Below are 26,446 nucleotides of genomic sequence, written 5' to 3' on the forward strand. Positions count from 1 at the left end.
GTCAGTTTGTAGCAGAAAAAGTGTGGCGATTGCAGGAGTGCCTAAATGTAAAAATGTATTGTTTTTCAGAAAGTCACAATCAAATAACCCTTTCTGGATTCTTCACGGAACCAAATATAATATAATATAATATAATATAATATAATATAATATAATATAATATAATATAATATAATATAATATAATATAATATAATATAATATAATATAATATAATATAATATATAGGGCTGTCAAAATTATCGCGTTAATGGGCGGTAATTCATTTTTTTAATTAATCACGTTAAAATATTTGACGCATTTAAAGCACATGCCCCCTCAAACAGGTTAAAATGACAGCACAGTGTCATGTCCATTTGTTACTTGTGTTTTTTTGGTGTTTTGTCACCCTCTGCTGGCGCTTGGGTGCGACTGATTTTATGGATTTCAGCAACTTGAGCATTGTGTAATTATTGACATCAACAATCGCGAGCTACTAGTTTATTTTTTTGTTTGAAAATTTTACAAATTTTATCAAAATGAAAACATTAAGAGGGTTTTAATATAAAATTTCTATAACTTGTACTAACATTTATCTTTCAAGAATTACAAGTCTTTCTATCCATGGATCGCTTTAACAGAATGTTAATAATGTTAATGCCATCTTGTTGATTTATTGTTATAATAAACAAATACAGTACTTAAGTACCGTATGTTGAATGTATATATCCATCTTGTCTTATCTTTCCATTTCAACAATAATTTACAGAAAAATATAGCATATTTTATAGATGGTTTGAATTGTGATTAATTACGATTAATTACGATTAATTAATTTTTAAGCTGTAATTAACCCGATTAAAAATTTTAATCGTTTGACAGCCCTAATTTTAAAATTACATATTCCATTTAGCACAAGACTGTTTTTTTGTCATGACCATACCATTTATTTAGCAATTGGGGAAAATACTTAGATAAAAAGAATATCCTGTAAAAATATTGGAGTAGAGAGATTGAAACAATGATGAAATTTTGCTGCTCTCTATTACATTTTCCTCGTTCTGAATCTTTCCCCTCAATGGGCTGAATTCTAAATCGGTGGAAATTGTTACTCTTCCGATGTCATCATCCAGCTGGAGGCGCTAGAGCAAAATAACGAAGGGCGTGGCTAAAAGGCAGATTAAAAAACTAATTCCTCGTCATCTGCGCTTTGCAAAATTGTTGTTTATAGTCGAATCCTCTCAAAATATGATTTTAATTCACAAAATAATGTTTTTTTTTATGGCTTTTTAATGTACATACTACAGTATGTTCTTGAATAGTTAAAATTTAGGTTTTGGAATTTAGATTTTAGAATGGTATGTGTTTTAGATGGAATTTTGCAAATCAGTGAAAAATACAATTTTGAATAAAAATCAGTTTCTCATTTATGCCTTGTGTCAGTGTATTGCAGTAGCAATACATGTGTGAAATCAGTTGTTTTATTGTCTGTTATATTTGCATTTCAGTGGTTTTTCGGAGGTTTTAAACCACCACCCCTAAAAAAAAATAAAAAATAAAACATGCTCCATGCTGACCTTTATGTCAGGGAGACCCGGCAAGAAATTCTAGCCACTTTCACCCGGGACACAAGGAACATCACATCTGAAGCTTCATAATGGTGAGGTGCTGTTGATTGATTGTTGGGTGATATCTTGATGTCATATATGTCATAAGATGAAATAAATAATAAAATACCAATTCTAATTGGATCAAGAAATTAATTGAGCATTTCATGGATAAAATGCTGTTGGTTAAATCTTCCATTCAGATCCTCTGATCCTTTGAGCATCCCTACTGACACATTGAAAAACGACATGGGAAAAAAATCATTTCATCTGTAATGATTTTATTGAATGTGCGTGTCTTTAGAGATTCCAAATCCATCAGTTTTTATTTAAAATTCATTTTCATTTACTGTACTGCAAATTAGTAACACCTGTCAAAAGTAGATTGTAGACGTTTTGCGTTTTAACCAGCAGGGGGCGGTAGAATGTAAACGCGTCTGGATTTACGAAGAAGAAGATGACAACAAGGAAGCGTCAGCAAGCACTATCAGTTTGAAAATGGTAAGAGGATAAAAATTACATTTAACTTGGCTATACATTGCGTGGGGGAATGGTACACTAACTGACACGTGGTCAAACATTGTTGTAGTTTAGTGCAACACATGCTTTTCAGTTGTGAGACATTAAAAACGGTCGTCTCTGTTTAGGTTTTGTATATCTCATGCTCAATTTTTGCCTCTGTTGTTAATGGCATCGTTTCAATTTCAATTTGAAACCAAATTATCATTAATGTTTTGTGGATTATTTGGTGAGACAAAATCAAATAGGTCACAACATGAACATGGTGTTGATGTAGGGATAGTTTTTGGCTTTCTGTAACTTTTAGGGGTGTAACGGTACACAAAAATCTCGGTTCGGTACGTACCTCGGTTTTGAGGTCACGGTTCGGTTCATTTTCGGTACAGTGAGAAAACAAAATGCAAAATATAAATGTGCTAGTTGTTTATTACACACCTTTGTGCTTTCAACAATAGGAACATTAGCCTATACAAAGCTAGAATTCTGCTTAAAAAGTAGCGGGTATTTAAAGATAATTCAACAACAAATTGCCTCTCAGACCCTGCGTATTGGTTAGCTTTCTTTCTAAAAGAAAGAAGAAAAAAGAAGTCCTGTGCTAAAGAGAAAAGCAATCCCAATGACAAATATGATTTTTAGTGATTTTTTTCCCCCTTATGAACGGTTTTCAAAAGCTTTATTGGTGGGTTTTCTCAAGTTAAAGTGCCACACAGAAATTAATCAATTTAATTGTGTAAGAAGGATCTGTGTGTTATTCTTATTATTTAATTACAGGTGTTTTAGCTCATTTCAATTTATTTTATTTAAATGGGCTATTATTTATTTATTATGTGTTTATATTTTACAAGTGTGATGTAGTTTTCATTTATATTGTATATTTTATGTTGCATAACTTTAGTTCCTATGTGAATATTAGTTCCTACTTGTTTTGTATTGAACACGGGGCCGTGTTGGTTGTTATTATTATAGCAGAGAAGACAGCAGTAAATCAACAAAGACAAGTCAACTGTGCCCCGATCTACCACTCAAGAGATCTGATGGACTCAAAAAGTGGGTTCCGATTAGAGGTGGAAATCTTTGTGCACCTAACGATTCGATTCCGATTATGATTCAGAGGCTACAATTCGATTATAAATTGATTATTGATGAACCCCCCCCCCCCCCCCGCTATTAGCTGCTTTTAATGTTTTGTACATTAGTTACAAAAACTGTAAAAAAAAAAAAAAAAAAAAAAAAAAAATTTAAAAAGGGGGAAAAAAATTTTTTTTTAAAGCCTGGCAGGCTTAAATAAGCGACTCAGTATCAAGTTAACAGTTAAAAACAATAAATATACTCAAATCCCCATACTGTATCAGCAGCTTTAAACTACATTCAATTAATTTAATGTTGTGAATCAACTGTTAAAGTTATTAAAATTGCTCCCGTTATTCCATAATTTCCCTTTTGTCTACTTTCGACATGTGAAAGTTTTAAAACTATTTTAAAGATAGATTCAAGTCAATATTTTACCGAGTTGAGTATTGGCATTACCCAAGGGGCCGAGTAATGACAAGCATGATGTTTAGCTACTCTCGCTCCGTTCCTCATTGCGTCCCGAAGACCGCGCAGCGCGCTGAGTGTGTTTTACTTCTGCTTTACTTTACATATTTCAATAATCGGAATTTGGATGTTTGTGAATCGTTCTCGAATCTTCCACGGCCGAATCGCGAATAATCTAAGGAAATTTCGCACACCTCTAGTTACGATTGCATATTAGTTTGAAAATCGACCGGATCCACCGTATTTTTACACGAGTGACTTCTGGTCTGCCCGATCCTAGCTACCGGTAGTAGTATTGACGCAGGAGGGTCGCGTCTCGCGTCAGATAATAAACTCTGCCGTTCTTTTCGCGTGCGTCGCGTTGAGCCGCTTCAGGGACGCGTCCAACACGCGGCCGCATTGCGACTGGTTTGCATTGGCTGATTGACTTTAACGCCCACGTTTCACTGCGTTCTCGCGGCAGGCCTAGTTGTCGCGCTGTTGATGTTTCTGGATTATACTGTCCTACCGTGTTGGTCCTCATTATAGTAGAGAAGACGGAGTAAATATAATCTACACTAAGAAACTGTAACCCGATCGACTCACAGCCTCGAAAAGTAAGGGTTACATTTAGAGCTGAAACGAGTACTCGAGCAACTCGAGTTTAAAAACTGATCCGAGTAATTTTTTTCACCTCGAGTAATCGTTTATTTTGACAGCTCTAAGCGTCACGTTTTGCTCGGACTACTTTTAATGCGGGACAACGTGCTGTCACGTGCGGAGAGGAAGAAGGGAAAAAAAAAAAACTTACTGCAGCCGACAGCAGCCACAAACGACGCCGACGTTGCTAAATACTAGCCCGCACGATGCTACGTTGGTACAGGTAGCGTCTGTTAAGTCTCATAGAGATCACATGTATGTTAAACTAGATGCGCAATGACAGACTCGGCCGTGTCTGGGCAGCGTTAGTAAACAGCCGCCATCTTAAAGCAGTAGAGCGCTAAGCTCTAATAAAGAGCGCTAAGCGCTAATAAATAAGATTAACGTCACTGTCGCTACTAGATCACGTAACGTTAGCCCTGTGGAGGGCTAGGTTTCAATTAATTATGACCACTGTCGATGCGTGGCTAACGTGTCTTACATACAGGCTTTAACATAACGTAGCATTTTGGAGTGATGAGGGTGTAAAATAAAAACTTAATCATGCTAACTATCAATTTTAGCTCAGTAGTCATTGCTGGATAAAACACCAAGTAGCACTGATCCCTAATTTGCTCCAATACAGCCTGTATCATACATTTATTTTGAACACTGCAAAAACTCAAAATCCTATCAGGACTTACAGTTTAGACTAACTTAAAACTTAACTAGAACTTAAAAATGGCTTGACACAAAGAGAAATTCAATTGAAACACGTGGGGAAAAAATCCTAACTTTTAAGTGATGTGTGTTATCAAGCGTAACGGCATTTTTAGGTAAGATATATATATATATATATTTTTTTTTTTTAATAAGATCTAAAAGTTTTTTGAGTAAAAGCAGTGAATTAGTCTTTTTTTTTAATTCTAGTTACATCTGAGATGCAATTGTTGGCTGTTTTCAACAATATACATCGAAAATGAAGACATTGATTGACTGAAAATGGTTCAAGATTAGATGAAATGTCTTGTTTTCTCATGTATATTTATAATTGCTCTTCACCTAAAAATATATTTGTTTTATCTGATTACTCGATTAATTGATAGAATTTTCAGTCGATTACTCGATTACTAAAATATTCGATAGCTGCAGCCCTAGTTACATTACGTCAGAAACTTTCGGTACGCCTCCGTTCCGAACCGAGCACCTCGTACCGAAATGGTTCAATACAAATACATGTACCGTTACACCCCTAGTAACTTTGCCTGTCAAAATTTATTGGGTCTGAACATTATTGCTCTAATGTGGGGTAGCGCATACATCCGTACAATACTGCATGGCAAATTTTGCCACAGAAAATTGTTGTAACGTCATAAAACGTGTTGTTTTCACTGGACTAATAGGGCCATGAACATTGATAGAAATCCCCAAAGCCAGGGGCGTCACTAGGTTTTTAAGAACAGGGGGGGCTTAGCCCCCAGGGGTTACAAAGGATTTAAGTGAACGTAGCGTACAAGCACAAAACTTCACAAACAGCTAACAAAGACGGATAATTGAAGGTTGAATATACTGAATATACTAATCCTTGAACAGTGATTCATTCAGGTACCATGACATGAGTAAGAATCCGAGTACCACACGTTGAGGTCTTATTTTATTGAGTACATTTGAACTTGTGAACCTTTTGTTTTAAAAGTGTAAATCTTCTTGCTCTGATCTCATTTTGTTTAGTTTAATGTTTTAGCAGTTAGTATACTCGTACATATCACTTGCTCAAAGACTGACTACATCACGCATTTGATGCGGCACTTTGTCAACGATTGAAGAAGATTATTTCCCAGTATATAGCATGCAGCTAAGAGGTATTTACAATTTTGTTGCTTGTATTTATTTTCTCGGTAGTCATGCTGTGCACATTTTTTTCCACTTTGTACTCAAAGTAACATGTTTCATTTATTATTCATATGTTTAGTTTTCACGGTGTTGGATTTAAGGGAAAAGTTAAGCTTTCACGAAATCAGTTTTAATGGAAATCAATTTTTAACTTATGTATGTGTGATAATATTTGAGTGCAGTGTTATTAGTCATTCTGTACATAATGTTGACTAACAAAACTAAGGAACAATACTCTTTAAAAAATTTTTAAATAAAACTTTTGTTTTTGATTCCAACATAGGCCTTCTACTTTTACTATTTTCACTGTTGGTGGGTGATTGTGGAACTTGGAAAGCTAAGTGTTTTCTAGGGACCGTAATTTTCGGACTATAAGTCGCACCTGACTATAAGCCACCACCCGCCAAATTTGATGCGAAAACTACATTTGTTCATAGATAAGCCGTAGATGTCCTCATTCTGTTATGGGACATTCACACCAAAAGATATTAACCGATAACTTTATTTGAGAAGCGGCATCAAAGGACTGTCATAAGACCAAATGAACCACCATGAAGCTTTGAACCAATTGGCTGCAAAGCTTCATTGCTTCAAGAAGCATCATTTGGTCATCAATGTTCCCTTGAGTAGACAGTCAACCTCTGCTGCTACCTGCTCTCTACAATGTTGTCCAACATGCCTCCTAGCATGCATTGCAGCGCTACAGATGTAAATAACAATCAAAATTCATGTTCTGTGCTAATTATTTCTGCAGTTACTGTTCCAGTCGTTTCATTAGTTGCTAGTAAAGATCCCGATCGATCGGGTCCGATCACGTCATTTTCAAAGTATCGGAATCGGCAAAAAAATATCGGACATGCCTTTTTTTAATATATATATATTTTTTATTTAAATCGTTTTCTAATTATATTTAACGTTACAGACAAAATGTCTTACACTCATCCAGAGTAGTTTTGGCTAAAAGTAGGGCTATCAAATTTATTGCGTTAACGGCGGTCATTAATTTTTTAAAATGAATCACGTTAAATAATTAACGCATGCGCTGCACGACCCACTAACGCATTGTCGCGTTCAATCTATAAAGATGCCGTTTTACCTATAAATAGCGCTAAAAGGCAGCGTAAAATGAGTAGAGAGAATTTTGACAGCCTTTGGAGGCATTTTTTATGTGGCTATAGCCTTACGATACCTCTCAGCAATTAAAAATATCGTGGGAGGCAATGTGGGGAAAAAAGGTAGTAGTTGATCATTTTCTTAACACCCTATGGTTTTTCCCAACGCAGAGAAGATATATCAATTGGTGCCCATACGCACAGTCATGGTTGCACTTCCCAGCATGCATTTGGGCAGAAGTTAAACGGCTGCAGTATCATTTACTGAAAGCTCAACAAATAAACTAGAGTGCAATATTTAGTCACAATATACAAAGTCACATTTATCCTTTAAGAATTACAAGTCTTTCTAACCGTGGATCCCTCTCACAGAAAGAATGTTAATAATGTAAATGCCATCTTGAGGATTTATTGTCATAATAAACAAATACAGTACTTATGTACTGTATGATGAATGTATATATTAGTCCGAGATTTATTCATTTTTTTCTTAATGCATTGCCAAAATGTATATGTTCGGGAAAAATTATCGGGAATGATTGGAATTGAATCAGGAGCAAAAAAAAAAAGCAATCGGATCAGGAAATATCGGGATCGGCAGATACTCAAACTAAAACGATCGGATTGGGAGCAAAAAAACATGATCAGAACAACCCTAGTTGCTAGTTATGGTATTTAGTAACACTTTATTTGACAGTGGTGCCATAAGACTGTCATAAGACCATCATACTTATGACATGACACTCTCATGAGCATGAATGAATGCTTATGACAGATGTCATTTTGTGTCATCTGGCAAATTATCCCACTTTTGAATGGATATAAAAAATCCAAGCTGGACATAAATGGAATTAGTGACATAATTTTCCGGATGACACTTAATGACATTTGTCATAAGCATTCATTAAGGCCCATGATAGTGCCATGCCATAATTATTATGGCAGTGTTATGACGCCGCTGTCAAATAAAGTGTTGCAGATTAGCCCAAAGAAATCAATTTATAAGCCCTACAGGACTATAAGCTGCAGGATTCAAAATGAGGGGGGAAAAGGGTGCGTTTTATTGTCCGAAAATTACGGTAGTACTGGGTAGTACTATTTGGGGTCGCAGCATGGTGGATCTTATTTCAACTGACTTCTGGTTTAAAAGGCAGACTGAACCTTGAACTGGTCGTCAGGTAGTCAAAGGACACTTGAACAGTAGAGACCGAGAACAATTCACTCCTTCAAACACATCAAACCCAAACCTATGCTGCCTTCACTGAAGTCAGGCGAATGTACACCATTTGACCTTTTCTTTTTGTCTTAATACATGCTTTCCTATTGTGCTACTATGTTTGCAGGCTACCGGAGTGGATCAAGCAGCAGGCATGAGCCTGATTGTCTTCAGCCTCGTGCTGTTTACGTACTATTCTATCTGGGTCATTGTTCTGGTAGGTTTAGATTCTTAAAGGGAACCATGGACAGAAAAAAATGTAGTTCTTAAAAGATAAATGTGAGTTATCATAATTTGATATTCAAAACCCTTGAATGTTGTTTTTTTATTAGATTTGAAAAATTTGTTGATCTAGTAGGTTGCCACTGTTGTTGACGAAGAAATGCACTATGGGCGCTGACGTCACTGGGCAGCGCTGACGTACTTCCACAGTGTCACTCGTTAGCTACATAAACATATCGTCGGTTCTACCCTTCCAATTTGAACCTGAGCGGAAAAGTGATGAGCAGGACGCAAATTGAGCAGCAAAGGCAATTAAATAAAGGTCTCCAGCGGGATTCGAACCCACATTTCCCGTGCGACGGACGAGCGCGTAGACCACAGGACTATACTTCCGCATGATGTTAAGAGTAGGGGTGCACGATATCCATTTTTTGAAACCGATATCGATAACTTCCTGCAATATTTATTTTTTCAAATAAATATAATTTGACTCGGTCACAATCAATTTGTCAATATAATTGAAGATGTGTTTTCTGACTAATGAGCACTGAACTAAAACATAAACCCAACAGGTATTGTGGTTTATCATCAGATAAAAATATTTGGTGCTACAGGAGAGGAGACAGTTGTGGTCTTGGTCCATGGAACAACTTTCTTAACCTGGGAGACAGGTTAGGACAGCAAGCTATCAATAACCAAAAGGCCTCTCAATAACTTACTAACTTATAACTAACACTTAAAAATGCAAACATTATATAGTAAGGTTATTCACTCATAACAAAAATATGGTAGAGCAAATAGGATTAATGTCTTTCCTTATAATAATCAATATCAATCTTTAAAACACCATCGAAGCGATTGTCATCCTTTCAGTGGCTTATTAAGATGTGTTTCTCTCTAGCCGTGCGGCACACTTGAGCGTGACGTCACAGAAAGGGAGCACTTGATTTACATACGCACACATCCCAATTCACCGACACCGTGCATAAAATATTACAGTACATGTACTGCCCAAAACAGTGCGTTACACTTCTGCACTGCCCAACAGCCATCTAAAAATGAATGCACTTCCATAATCCACAAGGCTTTGGCTTTTCTTGCTTTTATGGGAAGACACTTTTCTTAATATTGTGAAAGTACAACAGAAAAATACACATATTCAATACTCGATATACAAGAAACTGCACGATACACTTATATACACAACTATTATATGTAAAGCATAGCACACTAGCTTGAGCTACTAGCCTTAAGGATTGGCTGGCTTCTATAACACAACAACTTATGAAGTTCTGTACATATGACCCTTCACCACAGAAGTAAACATATATTGCACATCCATATGTTATAGTAAACAAAAAATACTTACATATATTTCCGAGACGGAAAGCATTCACAATTGTCAAGCTAGACACCACACTGTGTAAGTGAATGAGTTTGTGAGCAAAACAAAAAATAGATGCAGCAAATTATTTTCACCAGCAGATGGCAGCAATGCCCCGCAAATAGTCAACTGATTTCCCATACTGGTATGTAGCGCAGCACAGTACATACAGTATTATCGGTCCTATTAATAATGTTATTGGATTTATTGGGATGACGTCATAATTCCTATTATCGGACCGATAATTATCGTGCACCAGTAGTTAAGAGTCATGATTTTCCTTATAAATATTGGTGCACGATAATTATCGGTCCGATAATTATCAGTCCGATAATAGGAAATATGACGTCATCCCGATAAATCCAATAACAATAGGACCGATAATATGTACTGTGCTGGCTTTACAGTTTACACACTAGTATGGGAAATCAGTTGACCATTTGCGGGGCATTGCTCCCACCTGCTGGTCAGAATAATTCATTGCATATATTTTTTATTACAGTTTGGTTCACATTACAAGCCCATTCACTTACACATTGCGGTGTCTAGCGGTAGCATTGGCAATCGTGAATGCTTTCTGTTACGTTTCCGCCTCGGAAATATATGTCTAAGTATTTTATGTTTACTACAACATATGGATTTGCAACATATGTTTACTTCTGTGGTGAAGGGTCATATACAGAACTTCATAAGTTGTTGTGTTATAGAAGCTAGCCAATGCTTTAGTAGCTCAAGCTAGTGTGCTATGCTATACACATAATAGTTGTGTATATGAGTGTATTGTGCAGTTTGTTGTATATTGAGTATTTAAATTTTTTTTTTGTACTTTCACAATATTAAGACAAGTGTCTTCCCATGAAAGCAAGAAAAGACCAAGCCTTGTGGTTTATGGAAGTGCATTCATTTTTAGTTGGCTGTTGGGCAGTGCAGAAGTGAAACGGACTGTTTTGTTCATGTTGTTATGAAAAATCTGGTGAGATCAAAGGCAAATCTATGTTGAATCCACCACTAGTTTTTTTTTTGTTTTTGTTTGTTTTTTGGTGAAACCTTCAGGTGTTCAAAAACTCAGGTTATACATTTTAAAAATTATATATATATATTATCGGTTATCGGTATCGGCTTTGAGGAGCAGGAAGTTATCGGCATCGGTTTTAAAAAATGGATATCGTGCACCCCTACTTATAAAGCAATTGCACTCCACATGCGTTGTCTGTCTGTGCTGTAGAACCCAATTGAAAAGAAAGTGCAGCTGGCTTGACCACGGATTTAGACAACGCGTCTCACTTCAGACCTCAAGCCGACAACAATAACATAGGGATTACATAAAAGGGTTTATTGTGACACACAAATAAACATGGGATCGCGAAAAGGGGGGCACCAAACAGGTCCGTGATGGCAGGTCTGGATCAATAAAAATAAAAAAAACGAGGAAAAACCGCGATGAGAGGCAGACAAACGAAAAAAAACAAGGCAATGATCAAATAGCTACGAAGGGATATACAAACTGTCAAATGGCAGCAAGTCAATATCTCGGCAAGCCGCCTAGGATTGTTTTAAAGACACTGCTGACCTGGAATTGGATGCAGGAACGACATTGGGAGCTCATCCCTTATATTTGTAACAAAACAATCTGACCAGCAGCAGAATGTGACAAAATCATGCCAGACGTCATACTGGCTTCGTTTGCTAGCTAGCTAGCAAAGCCATTCTCCCAGTCCAGCCCAACCGCGTCAACACCCCCTGCATGCATTGCGCGCAGAAAACATGTACTCAATATTATACATTTTTAAATCAATGGCAATAATGTTTGAAATAGCATATTTTAGTAAAAGAGAACAATTGTGGGTTATTAGAGCCGACAAGTCTCTAAGTCCGAGGTTTAGTGCAAGACGTCCATGTAGGTCATTCATTGCAAATTAAACAGTACTGGTTGTCTATGTCTGTCTTTACACTTATGTTTGTATTCTCTTGCCAATTTCCAGCCTTTCGTGGACAGCGATCATGTATTACACAAGTATTTTCTTCCACGAGAATACTCAGTAATTCTTCCTGGCATTGCTGCAGTAGTACTGCTCCTTTGCATAGGTAAGTCCTGCGTTAAATGTCTAAAGTAATTCATGGATATCACAAAACGCTTCAGTCCCTTTTTTACATAATCAAAATGCATTAAATCTTTTTATTTTATGTATTTTTTAAATGAAAGCTTCGTCTCTTTCCACAGGAGCCTTCACTGCCATTGTCCTTTGGAAGAATCAGAATCCCAAAAAAGTCAACTAACTAAAAATGCTGTGGATCAAACATAAATTTTGAGAATTATTTTCCCCCGTGTGTGCAAGTGGCTGCCAACCAAATTACCCTCCAATCTGTATTTTTTTTTTTTTATATATAAACGAATAAATGCAGTATTCATGAACTCAATGCATAGCTGTTGTAAAGATCAAGGGACATCTCAGAATTGGGAGCCTTGTTCTTAAATACAGTGGTGGGGGATCAGGTATGTAAATCCCTTGAATTGATCATTACAGGTAGTTCCTGGATTACAGACAAGTTCTGTTCCTACCCTGGTGATGTAACCCGAATTTCCGTGTAAATCTGAATTAACCCTTTAAAACTTCAAAATAACTACCCAAAAAGTCCAAAGTGTTGTATTTTGTTTAATGATGGAGGATACTAATTTGAGAATGTTTGTTTGCTTAGTCCAGTCCAACAGAGACCCCTTGTGGCTATTTGTAGTAACTTTACTAGACTCATATAAGCAAAAGTGACACGAAAAAACACAAAATACTAAATAGTGCCTTTTAAATGTGTATTTTACCTAGATATTGTTATCATCACAACGATTCATGTCCAAGAGCCGACTGCTACCGTTAAGTAAGTTTTATTCATTTTCAAGCAATATAAGCAAACAGTCTGAACTGCTCCAGCTTTTATTTTGTTACTTCCGGATTCCAGTCATGTGAATTTGCATATTAAGCTAAAGATTTAGTTTCAACCATTTCCAGATTTAACATTTGAATTTAGTATTTAGATATATATTTAAGATTTACATTTAGGATATAAGTTTAACATTTACATTTAAGATATATATCTCAAATCCAAGTGTTAAATATATATTTAACATTTGGATTTAGGATATATATTTAACATTTATATTTAAGATATATATTTAGGATATAAATTTAAGATTTACATTTAAGATTTAAATTAAATATTCATTCATTCATTTTCCATGCCGTTTTTCCTCACGAGGGTCGCGGAGGTGCTGAAACCTTACCCAGCAAACTACAGGCAGTAGACAGGGTACACCCTGAACTGGTTGCCAGCCAATCGCAGGGCACAAGGAGACGTACAACCATTCATGCACACACTCATACCTACAGTCATTTTAGAGTGAACAATTTAGAGTTCTGGATTTAATCATTCAGTTCCAATACTTATTATTTAAAAATAAATATTTAAGTTGCTAAATAATGTTGTAAATGTGAAAAAAAAAAAAAAAAAAAAAGTGACTCAAATTTTCACACATTTTAAACACTGTGTGGCGCTAAATGTGAGAAAATGTTTTCGTAATTTACAGTATGAGCTGCTATACAAACGGCCTACCGCACCGTACCGTTTTCAACAACAACAAAAACTCACTTCAATCCAAAATAATGTGTTTGAATGAAAAAATAAATTTGAAACTAAAAAAGATGTGATTATTATTATTTTTTTTTTTTTTTAATTGAAGCAACTATTTTAATTGATGTAATGTCGATTCGCGTTTGGGCCACATTTTTGGCTAGGACATTTTTGTCTTTATTTTATTCAATCAAAAATTAAGTTGTTTCAATATATGTATATATTTTCAAAAAGAAAAATCACTTCAATCAAAAAAAGAAAAAAATTCAATCATGGAAAAAGTTTTTAAATGCAAAAAAATATTTGAGATTAAAAAATTTTGCATTTGAACACTTGATTTTTCATTGAAAAAGTTTTCTTTGACTGAAGCAATCCTTTTTGTGTTCAGGCCATATTATGAGTAGGACATTTGCGTCTAAATCATTTAATCCCCAAAAAGTTGTTTCAATCAAAAAAAATATTTTTCAATCAAAGAAAAAAATCATTTGAAAAATAAAAATGCCCTCCCCTAATGTTTTTTTAATTATATGCAAGCAAATGACTAAGTTGCTAGTCACATGATCTGTTCAAAAAATAATTTTGACCCATTTAAAAATATTTTTGTTCATTTCATTCATTTTTGTTGCAGTTTTATTGCTTTACAACTTTTATATATATAGGAAAGTAAATTACATGCAATGACACTTTTTGGCCACCATGGGGGACCTGGCCCCCCCTTAAAATTCACTTATGATGCAAATCTCCGCCCTTGATTTTCCCCCTCACACCAACGAAGCAAATGTCTAAGTTGCTAGTCACATGATCTGTTCGAAAAATAATTTTGACCCATTTTAAAAATATTTTCGTTCATTTCATTCATTTTTGTTGGTTTTATTGCTTTACAACTTTTATATCTAATATATATATATATATATATATATATATATATATATATATATATATATATATATATTAGGGCTGTCAAACGATTAAAATTTTTAATCAAGTTAATTACAGCTAAAAAAAATTAATCGTAATTAATCGCAATTAATCGCAATTCAAACCATCTATAAAATATGCCATATTTTTCTGTGAATTATATATATATATTCTGTAAAATGTTGGAATGGAAAGATAAGACACAAGATGGATAAATACATTCAACATACGGTACATAAGGACTGTAGTGGGCATTTCACTCTACTGTCATTTAAATCTGTCTATGCCAGGGGTGGGCAAACCGGTCCTCGAGGGCCGCAGTGGGCCCTGGTCTTTGTTCCAACTGATTCAGCACAGACAGTTTAACCAATGAGGATTCAGTGTAAACAAGACTCACCTGACTGCAATCAACTGATTGCACTCTTAAGAAACCAGATTGGTGAAAGACTGTCCTCATGATGGGTATAAACAAAAACCCGCACCCACTGCGGCCCTTTGTGGAATAGTTTGCCCACCCCTGGTCTATGCTGTCCTCACTCCGAAGCGTCTACTTTTTCCAAAGCTAGACAACTAGTGAACGACGCCTTAATAATCGGACTTCTTCCTTTTTCATCTGATTTATTAATAAAATGGCCTCAAATCATTGTCCTCTTTAGACCGTCTTAAAACAACCAAAAAAAAGTATACAAGCATTGCATTGGCAACAATGTTAGCTTAGTACGCTATACAGGTTAACTAAACACAAACAGAAAGCGTCTCATACAAAAAATATAACATTTCGCTTACTAACGCAATATGTACATTCTTTACAACAACCATACTTACGGACAAATCTTGTCCAAGGATCAAGTAAGGACAACAGAGACGTCGTGCAGCCATATTGAACTGGCAAGAAATCAATAAACCATGTCGCAAAGCGACCACAAGAGTTCGCTGTTAGACAGCACAAAAAGCCTTGCTGTAAAACTTACCAAAAGGCAGAATACTGTCTGAGCGGGACATGTGCGTTATTTGCATCAAATATTTTAACGTGATTAATTTAAAAAATTAATTACTGCGCGTTAACGCGTTAATTTTTGACAGCCCTAATATATATATATATATATATATATATATATATATATATATATATATATATATATATATATATATATATATATATATATATATATATATATAGGAAAGTCAATTACATGCAATGACACTTTTTGGCCACCAGGGGGGCCTGGCCCCCCTTAAATCCACTTATGAAGCAAACCTCCGCCCTTGATTTTCCCCCACACACCAACGAACGATGGGTGAACTAAGCCACCAATATAAATCCCTCCCCTATCATAGGTACCGCGCAGCGCGCACATCCCCCGTACTTTTGGAGAGCGTTTTTTGTTTCATCTGGAATAGGCTACGCTTTGCACCATAACTGTGAGCTGACAAATCGCACGCGCACGAGCTGGAGAGTCCTATTTTTCTTCCAACACAGCTGCCAGGTAAGATTTGATCATTCAAAGATATTACCCTTCCAACATGCTCTGTATTTCACAGTTAAATAATGGATGGATTTAAGTTCTTACTTTCAGCATTTGCAACGAATGTAACCATGACATTATTAGAGTGCTTTTAATTTAATAGTTATCCTCATTCAAGATAGCAGTTGGCAACAGTTAATGTCGTTTGGGAATTTTTGGAGAGGTGACATTAGTGCTTTGTTTTAAGAAATGGCACATGAAATCTTAATTGCACTCCAGAGACCAGTTTCTAATGATGCCACAGCCTAGTTAACATTACAAAAACAAGGTCTGAATACTGCTGGTACAGTTGCACTTATCATAATAAGGATGGCTATAATGAGGGTATTTGGGTATAATAAGGAAAACACCATGTTACGGGGGGGGGGGGAATCCCTAGCGTTGCTTGGGTCTAGGGCTGCAGCTCTCGATTATTTTAGTAGTCAATTCATCGATTTAACTAGTTCGAATAATTGAGTAATCTGATAAAAGAACAAAACAAATTATTACAATACCTGAGCTGAGCCTCAAACGGTATGAAATGAATGAATGAGTATCTAAGTACTGTACAACAAAAGCACAACTAGCTAACTTACATAGCAAAAGTCCTCAAGTTTAAATGCTATGTAATGCTAACGTTGTTTTACAATGCACTTTTATCAAATCGTTCAAACACATATTCCGACCCAAAAAAAAACCAAACAAAAAAATGCTAAATATACCTATAAATTAAATATTATATGGGTTTCACACTTTATCAAGTTAGCTGTATGGATGTTCCAGTTTCTTTGTGCTTTTGTAACAATGACGATTAGGGCTGCAGCTATCAAATATTTTAGTAGTCGATTAATCGATGGACTAGTTAGTTTGTATAATCGAGTATTCGGATAAGGAACATGAAAAATTAAAATACCTGAGCTGAGCCTCAAAAGGTATAATTATGTTTTTTATTTTTTTCTTAAATATGAGGATCTGTATACAAAAAAAAAGAACAATTGGCTACCTTACATAGAAAAAGTCCGCTAGCTTAAATGCTATAAAATGTTTTTTTTTTTTTTTTTTTTTTAATACAATGCTCTTAATAGTTCTGACACATATTCTTACAAAAAAACGGCTAAATATACCTAAAAACTAGGGCTGTCAAACGATTAAAATTTTTAATCGAGTTAAACACAGCTTAAAAATGAATCGCAATTCAAACCATCTATAAAATATGCCATATTTTTCTGTAAATTATTGTTGGAGTGGAAAGATAAGACACAAGACGGATATATACATTCAACATACTGTACATAAGTACTGTATTTGTTTATTATAACAATAAATCAAGATGAACATTAACATTCTGTTAAAGCAATCCATGGATAGAAAGACTTGTAGTTCTTAAAAGATAAATGTTAGTACAAGTTATAGAAATTTTATATTGAAACTCCTCTTAATGTTTTCGTTTTAATAAAATTTGTAAAATTTTCAATCGAAAAATAAACTAGTAGGTCACCATTGTTGATGTCAATAATTACACAATTCTCATGGTCATAAAATCAGTCGAACCCAAGCGCCAGCATAGCGCGACAAAACACCGGTAACAAGTGCACATGACCCTGTTCTGTCATTTTAATCTGTTTGAGCGGGGCATGTGCGTTAATTGCGTCAAATATTTTAACGTGATTAATTTAACAAATTAATTACCGCCCGTTAACGCGATAATTTTGACAGCCCTACTATAAGCTAAACTATGAATGCATTAAAAAAAACTAGCGCAAACAAAAATGTATCTTACGTTGGTCTTAGCAGGGAGCAGTTGGATTCAGTCATGTGAAAAGAGGCAGACCAGCTAATTACTTCTTCAGTTACTGTTCTAGTTGTTTTATTCATTGCTAGTTATGGAATTTGGTAACAATTTATTTGACAGTAGCGCCCTAAGACTGTGATAAGACCATCATAATTATGACATGACACTGCCTATGAGCATTAATGAATGCTTATTACAGATGTCATTTTGTGTCATCTGGCAAATTATCTCCCTTTTGAATGGATGTAAAAGATCCGAGCTGGACATAAATGGAGTTAGTGACATCATTTGCCGGATGACACTTAATGTCATCTGTCATAAGAATTCATTAATGGCCATAATTATGACTGTTATGGCAGTTTTATGACGCGGCTGTCAAATAAAATGCTACCTCTTAACCCAAACCAACAAATAAGCAGTATTGAACTTTTTAAGTCGCAGGATTCAAAATGAGGGGAAAAAAGTAGCGGCTTATAGTCCGAAAATTGAAGCCCTTTTACCTTTGCGATCAAATAATTTTTTAAAATGTTTTGAAACAAGGACAAATATTTTTAAACAGAGAAGACACAAACTGCTGTTATATATTTACAAGTAACATTCACTCGGTTTGCAGTTTGTTCAATCTTTTTTTCAACAGGATTAATGTCCACCTCAAAAGATAGACTGTCTGCCTTGCCGCAGTTTTTTGGATTTTTCTCTCACTTTCTTTTCTCTTCTCTCCAAATGCATATGAGACTAAAACCTGCCAACAAATCGTGCAAGATGCTATTTAGCTTGACTCATTTCTAGATTTCTCCGACATTTGGGTGACCTGGACAAACACTACAGCTCTGTGCTCGTAATAAAACATCCTATTGTCCTTCTGCTTGTCCGCCTCATCCACTACCGGTCCCTTTCCACCACTTGTATTGTGTTAGATTTCTTCACTGAGCGCGGTCGTAGCATAATTCATTTATTCTTCATGTGGTCGATCGTTTCGCCAAGGGGACTCATTTATTGCCTTGCCGATGAAGAACATTTTTGGGATTCATGCCATTTTCCCCAACTTAGTTTTTGACAGTTTATTTCTCGTCTAAAAATGATTTAGCAAGGCAATGGGAGCCTGTTCCTTTCTTATTCAATGGCCAACAGCCTTTGCTCTGTTTCTGACCACAAGCAATCATAGTCATTTCACATTCTCTGGGTGGGAATACATCCACAATTCGCTCATCTGTTCAGCCACAATTACAATAGTGCATTGTTTATTACAGCATGTCTACCAAACCCAATTGAACTATTATATATTGCATTTTAATATATATATATATATATATATATATAATGTATATACGTGTGTGTGTATGCGCGCATGCTTGTGCTTTTAATGCAAAAAAAAATGCAAAAAAAACTTCCAGAGCATTGTGTTGCCCCCTCAATGTCTTCCACACCTAGCACACTAATGTCTGTCTCAAAACAGGTTCTGAGGGCTTCAGGTGTAATAAATTGTAATCTGATTTGCCAAGTGGGTGGAGTGGGGTGGCTGAATATGCCTTCTTTGTATAAGCATACAAATGATCAAAGGTCCTTTTCTTCTTTGGAGAGTAACCTCTTAGTGTTGAGAGTCAGAAACCTGTTGCAACAGCTTTGACTCAATGTTTTGTCATTCTTTTTTGGGGGGTGGTCCAGACCACATTAATGGCACTTTTTGTCATTTCAGTTTTCAAATCTTGATAGTACTACTTGACTGCATATTGAAATATTGTATCTTGTTGTAAACCTCATTCTGGCTTGTTCATTTTGCACATTCGTATTGCACTGTTGTACTGTACTCCAATTCACAGATTTTTCATTGACATTTTATGAGTTTATTTGTATTTTTATTTGACTTTATTACTTCATTTAATTTAATTTCATTCTATTCTCAACACTGTGCAGGTCAAATGCAATGACATTTCTTTCTCTATTTAGTTGTGCATACCACAAAAACAAAGTACCTAGCTAGCTATCGTCCATCGTAGCTATCTAGCCGTAGCTAGCTTGCCATCCAGCCATCGTAGTTAGCTAGCTAGCTAGCTGTCCGTCCATCCATTGTAGCTAGCCGGCTGTCGGTCCATCCTAGCGAGCTAGCTAGCCGGCTGTCGGTCCATCCTAGCGAGCTAGCTAGCCGGCTGTCCGTCCATCATAGCTAGCTAGCTAGCCGGCTGTTCGTCCATCCTAGATAGCTAGCTAGCTAGCCGGCTGTTCGTCCATCCATTGTAGCTAGCCGGCTATTTGTCCATCCTAGCTAGCCGGCTGTCGGTCCATCCTAGCTAGCTAGCTAGCAGGCTGTCTGTCCATCCTAGCTAGCTAGCTAGCCGGCAGTTCGTCTATCCTAGATAGCTAGCTAGCTAGCTAGCCAGCTGTTCGTCCATCCTAGATAGCTAGCTAGCTAGCTAGCCGGCTGTTCGTCCATCCATCCTAGATAGCTAGCTAGCCGGCTGTCCGTACATCCATCCTAGCTAGCCGGCTATTTGTCCAACCATCCATCCTAACTAGCCAGCAGGCTATCCGTCCATCGATCTGTCCTATCCGTCCGTCCGTCCGTCCGTCCATCCATCCAATCTGTAAGATATGACTTGAAGATGAGCATTCTATGGAAATATTTTATACAATTTGACATGCTTTACTTCATCACTTTCCTAATGTTTTAACTTGTTGCATTACATGATATCATATTTCTGCTTTTTTCATTGTATGGGCAAAAATATGTTGACAGTAAGCCTGTGCCATATCATACCGTCACCAATATTACCGGGGTACTTTTATAGTGATACGAATTTTTAAATATCACGATAGGCTGCAGTGATATGAATACGTAAGACGTTACAGAAAACGATATAAATACAAAATTTCTGAAGAACAATAGTAGCTGAGGTTTGTCCTCAAATTAGTATGCACCAAAAATCTGAGCACTTCAATGCTGACTCTTGCTCGTAATCTTTAAAAATCGTATGTTAGCTTCCACCAGCTGTTTGTTGTGATCACAGACGTGTACACGCCTCGTTGAATTGAGCTGCCCAATGGAGCCAACGTACCAGATGGCCGCCATTTTAGATGTGTCACATACGATTCGATTGTCTGTTTTGCTATAGTCATATGCCTATCGCCCAAATCTTAACACGATTTTTACACTGCCACACGGCCAATAATTATATCCATTTCAAGTTATGTGAGTTATCCATCTTTTAAATTTACACTATATACATTCCAGTGTAGTTGGGTAAAACGAGGGTGTTTTAAACATTGTGTGCAAAGAAAATGCTCTTAATCTGAAGCAGAAATGACATGAATACTTTTCAGTATTTTTATCGCGATATAGTTTTAAGGCTATGTTGCCCACCCCTAGTTGACAGCTAAATCTATTGAAAGAGTTGTGTATGCATGAATGATCCCCTTGTAATGGTCGCCATAGTTACCGTATTTTGAAACTCAACTAACACTCCGCTGTCTTTTGTGCTTGCCACTGGCCTTGAAGTCGTTCCTCTTTTCATCTTTCCCTTCTTCAATCTCCAACAAATGGAAACCTGAAAATCTCACCGAGCAGTATTTTCATAGTTCATTGTTTTGACATTTGTTTTAATTTTATGTCAGATGCAGAGGTCGGTGGCCCCACGTGGCTTCATAAAGCGCTCTGCCACACAGAAGAGAAGAAGATGGGGAGGTTTGAGACGACAGTGGGAACTTCTGGGTTTATTTGAGATTGACCAGCACCACGAGTTCTACAGCCTGACATGCATGATGAAGGAGGGGTTGGCTGCGTCAATCCGAAACACCATTGACCATGCAACTACTGTAAGTACGGGTCAGCTGATCATGCACATCAGGAGTTGAAGCCATTTGATTTACAAATATACATGTACTGTATATCAGGGGTGTGACAAAATATCGAAATGGTGATATATCTTGATACTTTACTACAAACTAGAGATGCCGATCGATCGGGTCCGATCACGTCATTTTGAAAGTGTCGGAATCGGCAAAAAAATATCGGACATGCCTTTTTTAAATATATATATACAGTATATATATTTTATTTGAATCGTTTTCTAATTGTATTTAACGTTACAGACATAATGTGTTACACTCTTCCAGAGTCTTTAGTTTAAGCTTAAGGTAGGGTTATCAAATTTATCGCATTAACGGCGAGAATTAATATTTTTTACATTTGTCACGTTACAGTATTTACCGCAATTAACGCATGCACTGCACGACCCACTCACGCATTGTCGCATTCAATCTATAATGGCGCCGTTTTACCCACACAGTATTTAGAGCTAAAAGGCAGCGTAAAATGAATAGAGTGAATTTTGGCAGCCTTTGGAGCCTTTTTTTAAATGGCTAAAGCCTTACAATCCCTCCCCCAACGATTAGAATAATCGTGGGAAGCAATGTGGGGAAGAAAGGTAGTAGTTGATCTTTTTCTTAACACCCTATGTTATTTCCCGACGCAGAGAAGATATATCAATTGGTACCACGACGCACAGTCACAGTTGCACTTCCCATCATGCATTTGGGTAGAAGTTAAATGGCTACAGTATCATTTACTGAAAGATCAACAAATACACTAGATGGCAATATTTAGTCACAATATACAAAGTCACATTTATCAATTTATCCGTGGATCCCTCTCACAGAAAGAATGTTAATAATGTAAATGCCATCTTGAGGATTTATTGTCATAATAAACAAATACAGTACTTATATACTGTATGTTGAATGTATATATTCGTCCGAGTTTTATTCATTTTTTTCTTACTGCATTGCCAAAATGTATATGATCGGGAAAAATTATCGGGAATGATTGGAATTGAATCTGGAGGCAAAAAAAAAGCAATCGGATCGGGAAATATCTGGATCGGCAGATACTCAAACTAAAACGATCGGATCGGGAGCAAAAAAACATGATCGGAACAACCCTACTACAGACGGTTATCGATATGCTCCTGCCAAAAATCGAGATATCGTTTTAAAAAGGTATCAATGTTTAGAAGAAGAAGAAAAAAAAAAAGGAACCAACAAGTTGCTACCAAAATCTTCCACCATAATAGTGTCTCAAGTAACTCTAAGGCTGCCATTGACGGTGCTCGACGCTGAATCCATTTAGACTGGAAACGTTCGTTCATTCGAAATAGGGCTGCATCTATCAATTATTTTAGTAGTTGATTATTCGATGAACTATTTCGTTCGAATAATCGAGTAATCGGATAAGGAACATAGAAAAATTAAAATACCTGAGCTGAGCCTCACACGGTATATAAAAAAAGAGGATCTTTAGGGTGACCATATTTTGATTTCCAAAAAAGAGGACACTCAGCCCGGCCTCAAGATACTTGAATTTTACTCGAAGTTCACTCAAAGATGCCTATATCACTTTAATATATTTAAAGTGTGCCCCCTCACTCTGGATGGAAAAATGCAGTTTGAAAAAAATATATTAATAATATTGCTGACCCATGGAAATGTAGTCCAGTCAATACACATACACACGGTAGGCTATGTGCCAACTAAACATTTTTATAGATTACTATCACGACAATTGTCCTTGATGAATTGTTATTCCCATTCAATTGATATTCTCATTCAATGTTCTAGATTGCACACAAACAATAACCAAAATAAACTGACAAACTATTCAACCAGCATGTTTCCAAACGTAGCAGTTCAAAACTACGTTTCCCATAATGCCTAGCGTGGTTTAGCTTACTGATAGCTAGCTAAGGCAAAAATCAATGTTGTATGACCGTGTGCTTTGGTCTCATCTGACCAAAGCACACGGTCCCAGTTGAAGCCTGGGACCGTGTGTATTTTTGTGTGAGACCAAGATTGAGCTTTTTGGCAACAAACACTCTAAGTGGGTCTGGCGTGCCACGAAAGATGTGCATGCTGAAAAGCACCTCATACCCACTGTGAAGTAGGGGGGTGGGTCAGTGATGCTGTGGAGCTGCTTCGCTTCCAAAGGCCCTGGGAACCGTGTTAGGGTGCATGGCATCATGAATGCTTTGAAATACCAGGACATTTTAAATCAAAATCTGTTGCCCTCTGCCCGAAAGCTGAAGATGGGTCTTCACTGGGTCTTTCAGCAAGACAATGACCCTAAACATATGGCCAAATCTACACAGATTTGGTTCACCAGACACAAAATCAAGCTTGTGAAACATTATAGGAGAAGATTAGGTGCTGTTTTGTTGGCAAAAGGGGGCTGTACAAAGTATTAACACCAGGAGTGCTAATAATTGTGACACACAATAATTATTTCTTTATGTGGGATTTTTTCCCCCACTGAATAAATGCACTTGTATTGAAGGTTGGATTTTTCTCTTTTTTTCCATTAAGGTCCCATATTATTTGAATTTAAAAAATTATTAGAAGCTAAAAAAACACATCTTAACCAGGGGTGCCAATAATTATGGAGGGCACTGTATGTTACTTATATCTTTATTATTTAAAAAAAAAAAGTAAATGTTTACATCACTTTACATTACTTCAATTTTTATATACATCCTATGTTCTTAAGTAGTTAAAATTAAGATTTGGTATTTAGTATGTGAGGAAATGAGGGAAAATAAAAATTAGGAGATGGAGGTTGGGGTTATTGCTGTTTTTGTTAACTTTTATTTTGCAAATCATTGAAAAAAAATACAATTTTGAATGAAAATCAGTTTTTGTATGTGTTGCAGAAGTAACTGTGCTAACATAGTTTTCTTTGCATTTCAGTAGTTTAATAGGTTTGATGCGCCCTCCCCAAAAATAAAATTTCTGGCTCTGTGCTGACTTTTACGTTTGGGAGTTCCGGCAAGAAATTCTAGCCACTTTCACCCATGTGTTTCATACGATTTTACAAATCAAGCATGTATTTTGGTCCAAGGCCATTAAGTGTTTTGTAGACGAGCAGTAGTATTTTATAGTCTATCCTTTTACTCACTGGAAGCCAGTGTAACAATTTCAAAACCGGTGTAATGTGGTCCAGTTTCCTTGTATTTGTCAGGACTCTGGCTGCAGCATTCTGTACTAGCTGCAGCTTCCTGACTGATTTTTTATGAAGACCTGTAAATGTACCGTTGCAATAGTCCAATCTGCTGAAAATGAATGCATGCATAGGTTTTTCCATGTCATGTTGAGTCAGAAGCCCCTTAATTCTGGCTAAATTTTTTAGTTGGTAATAAGCAGATTTAGTGACGGACTTTAGATTTGACACAATTTCTGTTAAAGTGGCATAGTCCAAAAGGCTAAACTGTCTAAGATTGAGGTGGGGAACATTTTGGGAGGCATTCAGTGTAACAATTGTTAATCTGGAGTTGCACACAGTCTGTCTTATCTTTAATACTTTGTGTGTAAAAAATGCTGCGAAATGTTTACAGGACGGAACAAGAACTAGTTCTTGAGTTGAAAGTAGTGTGCATGCCAGCATTGCTGAAGCAACAATCATAAGGTCTGCTCAACATGCTGTTGTGCATCACAGCAAATCCTAGTGGAGCATTGACTGCTGACTCCGCAGATACTTTCATGACTGTCCTGTGTTTTTGTATAGTGGGACGTCCCAAATATACAATACACTTCTGGGACGGGCCAGTGGATGAAGGAGAGATCAGAAAGGGAGAGGCAATTGAATTCAAATGAAGCACATACAGTACGGAGAACAAGTATTTGATACACTCACAATGGCAGTGTATCAAATACTTGTTCTCCCCACTGTATGTAGTTACAATTTGTCACTTTGTATACTGTGACTAAATATTGCCATCTAGTGTATTTGTTGAGCTTTATGTAAATGATACTGTAGCCATTCAACCCAAATGCATGATGGGAAGTGGAACCATGACTGTGCGCAGTGCTACCAATTGAGATATCTTCTCTGCGTTGGGAAATAACATAAGGTGTTAAGAAAAACATCAATTGCAACCTTGCTTCCCCACATTGCTTCCCATGATATTTCTAATCGTAGTGAGAGGGATTGTAATGCTTTAGCCTATTAAAATTAGCCTCCAAAGGCTGCCAAAATTCACTCTATTCATTTTACGCTATCTCTCTATAAAGGTAAAAGGGCGCCGTTACAGATTGAGTGCGACAATGCGTGAGTGGGTCGTGCAACGCATGCATTAATTGCATTAAATATTTTAATGTGATACATTTTTTTAAAAATTAATTACCGCCGTTATCCGGATAAATTTGATAACCCTACTTTAAGCCTTAACCAAAGACTCTTGATGAGTGTAAAATATTATGTCTGTAACGTTAAATACAATTAGAAAACGATTTAATAAAAAAATATATAAATTTAAAAAAGGCATGGCCGATATTTTTTTGCCGATTCCGATACTTTGAGAATGACGTGATCGAGCCGATCGATCGGGACATCTCTAATAATAATATAAAACCTTTGTTAAAAAATGTAGAAAATAAAATAATGATGTGCATAAATTAATTGACCGAACAAATCCCATGTTGTTTATAAAAATTTAACGTCATTTGAAAGAGTCGAGATTTGTTGATGCACTGAAAAGCTGGAC

The 26,446-nt window shown here is 36.3% G+C and overlaps 1 protein-coding gene across 3 annotated transcripts in view; it reads left to right on the forward strand.

Annotated features, from left to right (window-relative positions):
• Positions 1-1,601: 1,601 nt before the first annotated feature.
• The window catches only part of pip5kl1 (phosphatidylinositol-4-phosphate 5-kinase-like 1), a 37,175-nt gene continuing 12,330 nt past the window's right edge, over positions 1,602-26,446 (forward strand). The window contains exons 1-3 of one of the 3 annotated variants that reach the window (XM_057819861.1): positions 1,602-1,638; positions 2,000-2,086; positions 21,531-21,731. In XM_057819861.1, the coding sequence (XP_057675844.1) occupies positions 1,636-1,638; positions 2,000-2,086; positions 21,531-21,731 (291 nt within the window). In that variant the 5' untranslated portion in view covers positions 1,602-1,635. Of the gene's footprint in view, positions 1,639-1,996; positions 2,087-15,883; positions 16,112-21,530; positions 21,732-26,446 lie in introns of those variants that run through there. The other 2 variants (XM_057819859.1, XM_057819862.1) reach the window with 2 other exon arrangements.

This window comes from Corythoichthys intestinalis, chromosome 17 (genome assembly GCF_030265065.1).
Source record: "Corythoichthys intestinalis isolate RoL2023-P3 chromosome 17, ASM3026506v1, whole genome shotgun sequence".
NCBI lineage: Eukaryota > Metazoa > Chordata > Actinopteri > Syngnathiformes > Syngnathidae > Corythoichthys > Corythoichthys intestinalis.